The sequence below is a fragment of the Carlito syrichta genome, unplaced genomic scaffold (genome assembly GCF_000164805.1).
Source record: "Carlito syrichta isolate Samal-C Ts95f unplaced genomic scaffold, Tarsius_syrichta-2.0.1 Scaffold306854, whole genome shotgun sequence".
NCBI classification, from domain to species: domain Eukaryota; kingdom Metazoa; phylum Chordata; class Mammalia; order Primates; family Tarsiidae; genus Carlito; species Carlito syrichta.
The window spans coordinates 21197-32201 of record NW_007250950.1 but is presented as its reverse complement, the minus strand read 5'-3'; the positions used below and the strand labels follow the sequence as shown (position 1 = coordinate 32201).

Below are 11005 nucleotides of genomic sequence, written 5' to 3'. Positions count from 1 at the left end.
TGCACTCTAGTCTGGGCGACAGAGTGAGACTCCGACTCAAAAAAAAAAGAGTCAGCTTTCCAGTAGAGAGGGCAGCTTGGCCCTTTCTCCTTCACTTTTAAGGCCTCCAAGTCATTTGTTTAAATGTGAAATAAAACATCCTGGGGCATATGTCAGAGGATTCAGATTCAAGTACTGGTTATATCAAAAACTAGGACACTTCAGCAAGACACTGCAATCCCCTGAGATTTCATTTCCTCATCTTCAAAATGGGAATAACAACACCTGTCCTGTCTATATCCTTGAAAAGTGATTGTGAAGTTCAAAGAAGGTATAATATACCTTTAAAAGCTCTGCAATTGTCAAGGACTTACTGTGCTCCCGACTCTCAGAAGACATTTTTCTGTATGAAACATGTCAGAGCAGAATGCTAACTATCATCCCTTGAATCTTGACTTAGTTAATTATGCTAAAAATGTTCTGGAATGAGAAGCACAGCCTCACAGCGTCCATGGAAAGACTAGAATTGTAAGGAAACATAATTTTGAGATGGGCTAGACGGTAGGTAAAGTAACAGCGTTCCTGCATGAATTTGTTATTTCCCAATGTTTAAATTCTTAGTTTCATTTCTGCTGCTGAAATTCTGTGATGAGGATGTCTAGGAAGGCGAGTCTTAGGCTTACCTACCAGAGGCCCCTTCCAGCAATAAAGATCTGTGACTATAGAGGTAAAAATAACATTTTTAATGGGACAATGATCATAAAGCTTTTCCAAAGCTGCTTCTTATTGGATTTTTATGAGGTTCCTGTAAGAAAAGTAAAGCAGTATTCTTTCTCTCGTTTTATACTTGCACAAAAAGACGCCAAGTAACTTACAGCTGACCAGTTGCAGAAACAGGCTAGAATAATGAATAGAGATGGAATATATATTGGAGCTCTAATCCAACCACCTTGTTTTATCTTATTTTTAAATTTTTATTTTTTAGATTCAAGGGGTACATGTGTAGATTTTTTACATATGTATATAGCATGGTGATGAGGTCTGGGCTTCTATTGAGCCGATCACCCATGTGGTGGGCATGATACCCAGTGGGTAGTTTTTCAGCCCTTATCTCCCTTCCTCTCCCCTTTAGGAGTCTCCAAAACCTGTTTTTCTCATCCTTATGCCTGTGTGTATCCAGTGTTTAGCAACCTCTTGTAAGTGAGAACATACAGTATCCCGTTTTCTGTTTCTGTGATAATTCACTTAGCACGATGGCCTCCAACTGTATCCATGTTGCTGTAAAAGACATTATTTTGTTCCTTTTTTATGACTGCATAGTATTCCATGGTGTATATGTATCACATATCACATCTTCTTTGTCCAGTCCACCGTTGATGGGCACCTAGGTTGGTTCCTTGTTTTTGATTGTGTGTAGTGCTACCTTTGTGGGTAGTGCTGTGATAAATATAAAAGTGCAGGTGTCTTTTTGGTAGAATGATGTATGCTACTTTGGATCTATACTCAGTAATGGCATTGCTGGATAGAATAGTAAATCTATTTTTAGTTCTTTAAAAAAATCTCCAAACTGCTTTCCGTAGGGGCTGAACTAGCTTACTTTCCCACCAGCAGTGTAGGAGTGTTCCCTTTTCTCTACAACCTCACCAACATCTGTTTTTTCTAAGTTGGAGTCTCACTCTGTCGCCCAGGCTGGAGTGCAGTAGCATGCTCACAGCCACCGCAGCCTTGACCTGCTGGGCTCAGGTGATCCTTCCACCTCAGCCTTCCAAGTAGCTGGAACTACAGGCATGTACCACCACACCCAGCTAATTTTTTTGATCTGTTGTAGAGATCAGGTCTTGCCAAGTTGCCCAGGCTGATCGTGAATCCCTGGGCTCAGTCAATTCTCTCACCTCAGTCTCCCAAAATGCTGGGATTACAGATTTGAGCCACCGTGCCTGACCTGTTTTTTGACTTTTTAATGAGAGCCATTCTGACAGGTATAAGATGGTATGCATTGCTAATCCCTTCATTTTATAGAAGGACAAACTGAGGCCCAGAGAGGCATAGGACTTGCCTAGGGACACACAGTTAGCAGCAGTACCAGGAATAAAACTTAAGGCTGTCAGTCTAGGGCTCTTGTCCAGCTAGTCTAGGGATGCAGACTTCTTGACTCGGGCCTCAGGTTCATTTTTCTGCACCTCATCACTAGTCCTGCCCTGCTCAGAAATGGCCATGATTTCCCTTCCCTCAGGCACTAAATGGGCTTGGCTCTACACACCCTCCCAGGACAAGTCAGGACCGATGCAGTTAGGACTAGAACCCCTAGTACTGTGATTCCACCTGGCTGCCTGGGTCCCAGGAGAACTGTTTTCACTGTACCCAGACACCACAGCCACTCCCATGGACTTTCAGAGGTGGCTCCCCAGGAAAGTGGCCCCAGCCCTAACCAAGTGGGTGAGGCATGTTGGCACAAGCTTTCAGGCCACAGTGGGGTGAATCACCTAAGGGGCAGAGCCCTCAAGCTTCCTCTCCATTTGGCTCAGGCCTTGGGCTGCCCAGGAGAGAGGATGAGTGGAGGAGAAGACCTGGTGCTTGGACTTTAAGGCAGGGAGGAATGGTCTAGGCACTGCCTCTATGAAGTGGGGCAGGATGACAGTGAGTGGAGCTCAGAGTCCCTAAGAGAACACTGGACAAGCCCCCAGGAACATGGAAGCCTAGAAGGGAAATGACTCTCCCCCTGGAGGGTTAGTGGTCCACTGGGATGAGAACTGAAGCTCCACCTCCCAGTTCTGCCTCTCCTCCTGGAATCAAGCCCTTGTCAGACTGTCACCCCTCCACCCCCACCATTCATCCCTGTTCTTTCTGTCATACAGAGTGGGCTGTTTCTCTTACCTTTGCAAGAGGAAACTGAGGCACAAAAAATGGGCTCGCAGGCCAGGCATGGTGGCTTACACGTGTAATCCCAACACTGTGGGAGGCAGAGATGAGCGGATTGCCTGAGTCCAGGGGTTCGAGACCAGCCTGGGCAACTTGGCAAGACCTCGCCTCTACAATAAATCAAGGAATTAGCCAGGCGTGGTGACACATGCCTGTGGTTCCAGCTACTTGGAAGGCTGAGGTGTGGAAGGATCGCCGGAGCCCAACAGGTCGAGACTGTGGTGGCTGTGAATGTGCCACTGCACTCCATCCTGGGCGACAGAGTGTGACTCCAATTCACAAAAAGAAAAAAGGGCTCCAGGAGCAGGGGGAGTCTCAACGCTGCCACCTCCTCACCCAGGGATGTAGACCTGCTTCCACTCAACAGAACTTCCGAGCACTCAGCACAGACAGTATCAAAGGGCTCTTTCTGTGTGTAATTTAAATATTTTTGAATATACGCATATTAAGCATACAATAAGTATAAGAGAGCGCATAAATCCTGGTAATCCCTATTATAATACTTCAGTGCTTTTATGGAAATATAAAATGTCAAGTTCTTAAAATTTCTGTCCCTCATTCTTCCATTGCTTCTGTTTGGCTGGTGTCCCGGGCACACGTTCACTCTGCTTACTGGGAATTCAACTCTGCCTTGCAAACCACAGGGGCCCAGAGATAAGTCAGGAAGAAATGCCATGACTGCCCTTCTGAGGGACCCCGGAAAAGGCCTCCACCTCTATTCTGCCCTCCGCCCCACCTTGCCTGCCCAAATACCAGACACAGCAGCCCAGCCAGGAAACAGGAGACGCTGCCAGTCAATTTCCCCTCCCTCCCCTTCTGGCCAAGGCTTCATAGTTCCAGAACCAGAGCCAACTCCCTGATAAGGGCTGGGCGGGTTTGTGGAGAGAGGCACAAGGGAGTGCCAGACATGCTGACCCATGACCCGGTCTCTGCCGAGTCCCCAGCAAAACTGTTTCTAAGCAGACATAATTTCCTGGCTTCCTTTAGAAAACTCTCTGTCCTGGAAGGCTGAGTGGAAGGATCGCCGGAGCCTAGCAGGTTGAGGCTGTGGTGGCCGGGAGCATGCCACTGCACTCCAGTCTGGGCGACAGAGTGAGATTTCAACTCCAAAAAAAAAAAAAAGAAAGAAAGCCCTCTGTCCATCCTCACAGGGGGAAAGGGAGGAGGCAAAGAAGAGAGCAAGGCACACTGCAGAGGTGAAGCAAGTCTGAGACAGAAGCACCTGAACTGAGAACAGAGGTGTAATGCCTTGTTCAAAGCAGTTTGCATTTTACAGATGGGTTGCATTCCAAAAGTCTGTTGTTAATTTTCCCTCTGAGGTAAATAAACTAGACCAACTGTTTGTTGAACATTGCCTATGTATCAGATACTATGCTAGATGTGCAATGCTTTATTTAATCCTTCTGAAAATATTGTGAAATTAACCTTGTTTTCAGTCTGTGGGTAAAGAATCAGAGGCTCAGCTGGGCTTGGTGGCTCAGCCTGTAATCCCACGCTTTGAGAGGCTGAGGTGAGAGGATTGCCTGAGCCCGCGGGTTCGAGACCCACCTGGGCAACTTGGCGAGACCTTATCTCTACAATAAATAAAAAATCAGCTGGCTGTGGTAGTGCGTGCCTGTAGTTCCAGCTACTTGGAAGACTGAGGCGGAAGGATCACTGGAGCCCAGCAGGTCGAGGCTGTGGTGGCCGGGAGTGGCCACTGCACTCCAGTCTGGGCGACAGAGTGAGACTCCAACTCAAAAAAAAAAAAAAGAATCAGAAGCTCAGAGAAGTTAAGTAATTTGTCCCCAGCTACCCAGCAGAGTCAGGATTGGGAACAGATTCTCATCCCCAAACCCATGACTGTATCCAAAAATAGTGTACATTTGCAAACAGAAAAAAAAAGAAGAAATCAGAAATACTAATAAACTAATGCAGAAAAACAATAAAACGGACTCAGAAAGTGTTCTGTTACCTAGAATGAGGTGCCCTTATGGAAAGTGACTTTATTGAGAAGAAGATGTGTAAGTTGCTGAAGACAGATGTAAATGAAATCCAAAAGGGGAGGCTGGATACTTGTAAAGACTTAGGAAGTTGCTGATCCTGGGTTTTAGTGTCTAGATTCATTCCCACCTTGTGCATTTTCCTTTAGATAGCAGCTATGATTGGAATTATTCTGAATTAAGAAATGCAGCATGGTGGGTGTGGTGGTGTGCACCTGTAGTCCCAACTATTCAGGAGGTTAAGACAGGAGGATTACTCAAGCTCAGGAGTTTGGAGCTGCAGTGCTCTACCATCTTGCTTGTGAATAGCACTCTAGCCTTGGCAACATAATAAGACCCTGTCTCTAAAATACAAAAAAGAAATACAGCAAAGAAAAGTGAGGGTAAGAGAACAAGAAAGGCACAAAATTATTTCTGTATAAGTAACACAAAAAGGAAGGATAAAAATTAAGAGTGCCAGGTGCAGTGGCTCACACCTGTAATACCAGAGCAGTTTGAGAGGTGGAGGCGAGAGGATTGCCTGAGCCCATGGGTTTAAGACCAGTTGGGCAACATGGTGAGACCTCGTCTCTACAACAAATCAAAAATTAGCCTGGTATGAAGGCACATGCCTGCAGTTCCAGCTACTTGGGAGGCCGAGGTGGAAGGATCACCTGAGCCCAGGAGGTTGAGGCTGCGGTGGCTTTGAGTGTGCCACTGCACTCCAGTCTGAGTGAAAGAGTGAGAGTCTGACTCAAAAAAAAAAATGTGGAGAGTTTTGTTTTTGTTTTTGTTTTGTTTTTTGAGTCAGAGTCTTACTCTGTTGTCCAGGCTGGAGTGCAGTGGCACGCTCATGGCCACTGCAGCCTCAACCTGTTGGGCTCAGGCGATTCTTCCGCTTCAGCCTTCCAAGTAGCTGAAACTACAAGCGCACTCCACCACACCCGGTTTATTTTTTGGTTTATTGTAGAGATGAGGTCTCACCAAGTTGCCCAGGCGGGTCTCAAACCCCCGAGCTAGGACAATTCTCTCGCCTCAGCCCCACAAAGTGCTAGGATTACAGGCTTGAGCCACTGCACCCGGCCAAAGAGAGTTTTTATGTCTATATAAGAATTAAGAACATGAGGTGACACTTTTTTTTTTCTTTCTTTCTTTCTTTTTTTTTTGAGTTGGAGTCTAACTCTGTCGCCCAGATTGGAGTACAGCAGCATAATTACCGCTCCCTGCCGCCTTGAACTCCTGGGCTCAGGCGATCCTTCGGCCTCAGTCTCCCAAGTAGCTGGGACTATAGAAGCACCACCATGCCTGGCTAATTTTCTTTTTAATTTAATTTTTTTTTGTAGAGACGAGGTCTTGCTATGTTGCCCAGGCTGGTCTTGAACTCCTATGTTCCAGCAATCCTCCCGCCTCAGCCTCCCAAAGTGCTGGGATTACAGGCATGAATCACCACGCCTGGCCATGACATAACATTTTTATCCAGGGTGACATTGATGTCACTTTATTGGTAAGAAAGGCAAACAGAAAGCCAAATGTGTCCTCGGGCCAAAGGGTAGGACTGGTGATAGATGAGGATAACAAGACATGCTTTTCTCCACTGGCTTCAAAGAACTTGGTCACTGAGAGAGTAGCTTCCCGGGGCTTAAGGGCAAGCAGAGTCAAAGACACCTGAACCCTGAGATGTTCTCTAATTATGCTAATTTCCCCAGAGGGTCTCATTCAGGTGGATGGCTTTTTATCAGCTACATGCTGAAAGATTCTGGCTGCTGCTTTGAGCTCTAGGAAGTGCCGGTGCCACTTTGACATCACCACATTAATCTTCTTCCCACTCATCTGCTGTCCCCTGGGACTTCCTCATACGGTAAATGGTACCACTTTCTAAGCCAAAAGCTTAGGAGCCATCCCGTATCCATTTTCCCTAAGTAATCCATCGGCAAGACTGAAATAAACCTGTCCATCTTATCCGGGCTCACGGCCTTGACTCTAACTCTGATGTCATCTCGTGCTCTGTTTCTTCGCACTTACTGTGCTCCAGTCCTCCTTCTGTTCCTGAAACATGTCAGTGTCATTCCTAGCTCGGGGCTTTTGCATTTGCCTTTCCCTCTGCCCTTTCCCACCTCGTTGCATAGCTGGTTTCTCATTCTTTAGGACTCAGATCAAATATCATCTCACGCCTGTAATCCCAGCACTTTGGGAGGCAGAGGCGAGAGGATGGCCTCAGTCCAGGGGTTTGAGACCGGCCCGGGGAACTTGGCGAGATCTTGTCTCTACAATAAATCAAAAAATTAGCCTGGCATGGTGGTGTGTGCCTGTGGTTCCAGCTACTTGGAAAGCTGAGGCAGAAGGATCGCCTGAGTCCAGTAGGTCAAGGCTGCGGTGGCTGTGAGCGTGCCACTGCCCTCCAGCTAGAGTGACAGAGCGAGACTCTGACTCAAAAAAAAAAATCAGCTTCTCAGAGAGTCCTTCCTTGACCGCCTCTAAATTATTCTCAATCATGTCGCTTGGTTTCTTTTCTTCATAGCACCAATTATCTCCTTTATGTATTTGCTACCTTTGTTTTTATTGTTTATCTCTGTTCACTAGCATGTAAGTTCCTTTAGAGGTTTCTTGTCTACTATTGAACCTAGCGGGGTACCTAATACATTGCATGAATTAAATGATTGAAGGAGGGAAGGAAGTTGTAGGTTTCTAATTAAAAACATACATCTTTAGAGAGTAAAGTGTTTTTTTTTCATGTTTATTTTAAAGATGTGGGGAGAAAGTCAAGTTTTTATATCGATTATAAGGTTAAGGGCAAGTGTATTTGTTGTTCATAGGACTTTAAATAGATTTGCATTTTGAGGAAGGAGAATTGTTTAGGAAGAAGCCAGAATTAGAGAATTCCCAAACTAGGTATGGCAGAGTCAGCACTTGATTAGCTCCTAATCAATACCAGAGATATTCTAGAGTTTCATTAGATATTCTTAGTTGTTTCAGGAGCAAATTTAATGCATATGAATAGTACATATGTATTTAACACATTTGTAATAGGTACTCTGGATGGAGTCCCTCCTGTGTGACAGGCACTGTTCTAAGTGCTTTATAAGCACTATTGTGATTAGTCCTCACAAAAAAGAAAGAAAGAAAAAACTGTGGTTTAGAGAAGTACCCTCCTAGCTGGAATTCAAGCCTAGGCGGGTCTGACCCCGGAGTCTGTGACTCTACTGTCCACATGCCCTGCTGAATTTCTGGCAATACCATGACATATGCAGGGTGGGTAGGACTGCTGGCCCAGTTTTAGAGATAAGAAGCTAAAGTTCAGAAATATTGTATGACTTGCCTGAGACCATCCAGCTAGTCAGTGATGGCCTGGAATTGAGTCCAGGTCCTTTCTACTTTTTTTTTTTTTTCTTTTTCTTTTCTTTTTTTTTTTTTGAGTCGGGGTCTCACTCTGTCACCCAGGCTGGAGTGCAGTAGCATGCTCACAGCCACTGTAGCCTCAACCTGCTTGGCTCACAATCCTTCCACCTCAGTCTTCCAAGTAGCTGTAACTACAGGTGTAGGCCACCATGCCCAACTAATTTTTTGATTTATTGTAGAGACAAGGTCTTGCCATGTTGCCCAGGCTGGTCTCAAACCCCTGGGTTCAGGCAATCCTCTCTCCTCAGCCTCCCAAAGTGCTGGGATTACAGTTGTGAGCCACTGCGCCCTGCTTTTTTCTTTTTTTCTTTTGAGACAGGGTCTCTCTGTAGCCCAGGCTGGAGTGCAGTGGTACAATCCCAGCTCACTGCTGTCTTGATCTCCTGAACTCAAATGACCCTCCCATCTCAGCCTCCCGAATAGGTGGGACTACAGGCACACACCACCACACCTGGCTATTTTTATTTATTTTTTTGTAGAGACAAGGTCTTGCTATGTTGCCCAGGTTGGTCTCAAACTGCTAAGTGCAAGTGATCTTCCTGCCTCGGCCTCCCAAAGTGCATGAGCCACCGCCCCTGGCCCCTTATGTCTTTAATCTCAGGATTCTGCTTTAGTTTACAGGCCCCCTTGGGATAAGAAAGAGATGAGACTGGGCAGAATGTATGTGCCATGGGTCCTTGAAGACCAAAGGTGGGGAGAGGACGCTGCACGGTAGGAAAAGCTGATATTCTCTCCCCCAGGCATTCCTGCAGAAGTACGGATACCTCAATGAACAGGTCTCCAGTGCGCCCACGGCCGCTCGATTCAGCAATGCCATCAGGTAGGATGGAGAGATGTGGAGGCCTCGGGGGCTGCCAGGGTACAAAACTCCCACCATTTCCTCCCTCCCGCTGGAAAGCTGGCAGGCCATGCTCCAGGGAGGCAGGTCTTCAGTCCTCAGCCCTACCCTCCACCTCCCTTTGTGGTCCTTTATCTCAATTCCTCCTGACAGAGAGTTTCAGTGGGTGTCCCAGCTACCCATCAGCGGTGTGCTGGACCGCGCCACCCTGCACCAGATGACTCGTCCCCGCTGCGGGGTTGCAGATACTGACAGTCATGTGACCTGGACTGAGAGGATGAGTGCATTGTTTGCTGGACGTCGGGCCAAAATGAGGCGTAAGAAACGCTTTGCAAAGCAAGGTGAGCACTGTAAAAATCCAGCTAGGCTGAGATTTCCCAGCGTCCTGAAACCCATGGCTAGAAAAACAGCTCAGCCTGGGGCTGCGCCTTCATCAGTAACCTCTCTTTCCTAAGGCGACGGTGGGGGCGGGGCGGTGGGCGAGTAGGACCTCTAGACTTGAGGACTATGATTGTGAATACAGGTGTTTAAATCAGAACAATACCTACACTGACAAATGATCATCATGAAAGTGTTTTCCGATATACAGTTGGCAAATATTTTTTCTCATTCTTTGGGTTGTCTCCCTGCTCTCTTGATGGTTTCTTTTGCTTTGCAGAAGCTCGTTAATTTGATGAGGTCCCACTTGTCTATCTTATTTCTTAAGGTATTGGCCTTTAAGGTTCTGTGTTTATATACCTAACCCTAAGTTGTACCCCACATATTTTATAATAAAAATTTAAAAAATAAAATAAAATCAATCTGATCAAATAAAGATGACAATTAAATAGAAAAAAAAAAGAAAAAGAAAGTGTTTTCCAGATCAAATTCCATCAAGTCTACTTAATTCTTTAATCAATTTTCCGTATTGGATAGTTAAACTGTTGCCAACATTTTTCATTTATATTTTACTGGAGTGATTTTAATCAAAATCAGTTCTTTTTTTCTTTTCTTTTTTTGAGTCGGGGTCTTACTTTGTCACTCAGACTGAGGTGTGCAGTGGCACAATCACGGTTTACTGCAGCCTCGACCTCCTGGGCTCAGGAGATCCTTCTACCTCAGTCTCCTGAGTAGCTGGGAATACAGGTACACCCAGCTAATTTTTTTTTTTTTTTTTTTTTTGTAGAGACAAGATCTCACTGTATTGCCCAAGCTGATCTTGAACTCCTAGGCTCAAGGAATCCTCCTGCCTTGGCTTCCCAAAGTGCTGGGATTACAGGCATGAGCACCATGCCTGGCTGGAATCAATTGTTTTTTTGGTAACAGTTATTCAACAAAGATGTGATCCATTGACCAGTTTTATTTTATTTTGTCCATAGTACATTTTTAACAGCTTTATTGAGATATCATTCACGTGTCGTACAATTTACCCATTTAAAGCATAGAATTTAGTGGTTTCACTTCAGTTAGGATATTTGCAGAATTGCACAATCATAACCACAATCTAATACCAAAACATTTTCATCATCCCAAAAAAGAAACCCCATACCCATTAACAGTCACTATCCACCCTCCCCTCCCCCAGCCTCTGGCAATCACTAACCAACTGCCTTTCTCTATGGATTTGCCTATACTGAACATTTCATCATATCACATTTTACATATTACAGTTTCAGCTGTTGTGATTTTCTTGTAGCTTTGTTTTGCTTCTTTCTTTTCTACTCCTCCTCCTTCTTTTTTTCCAAATCCACTGTTACAGGGTTACATGGTACAGCACTAAGATTCACAAAGATTTGATTTTTCTGTTAATTTTCCACAAATAATAAGTTTTACTAGCCGTGCTGGTGGCTCAGCCTGTAATCCCGCGCCTTTGGGAGGCTGAGGTGAGTGGATTGCCTGAGCCCGCGGGTTCGAGACCTGCCTGGGCAACTTG

General features: G+C 45.5%; 1 protein-coding gene across 1 annotated transcript in view; it reads left to right on the top strand.

The window, feature by feature from the left end:
- Nucleotides 1-4641: 4641 nt before the first annotated feature.
- The window catches only part of MMP28 (matrix metallopeptidase 28), a gene marked incomplete at its 5' end in the record, with an annotated part of 19281 nt that continues 12917 nt past the window's right edge, over nt 4642-11005 (top strand). The window contains 3 exons of the mRNA XM_008063463.1: nt 4642-4659; nt 8996-9075; nt 9247-9434. Coding sequence (XP_008061654.1) covers nt 4642-4659; nt 8996-9075; nt 9247-9434 — 286 coding nt within the window. The remainder of the gene's footprint in view (nt 4660-8995; nt 9076-9246; nt 9435-11005) is intronic.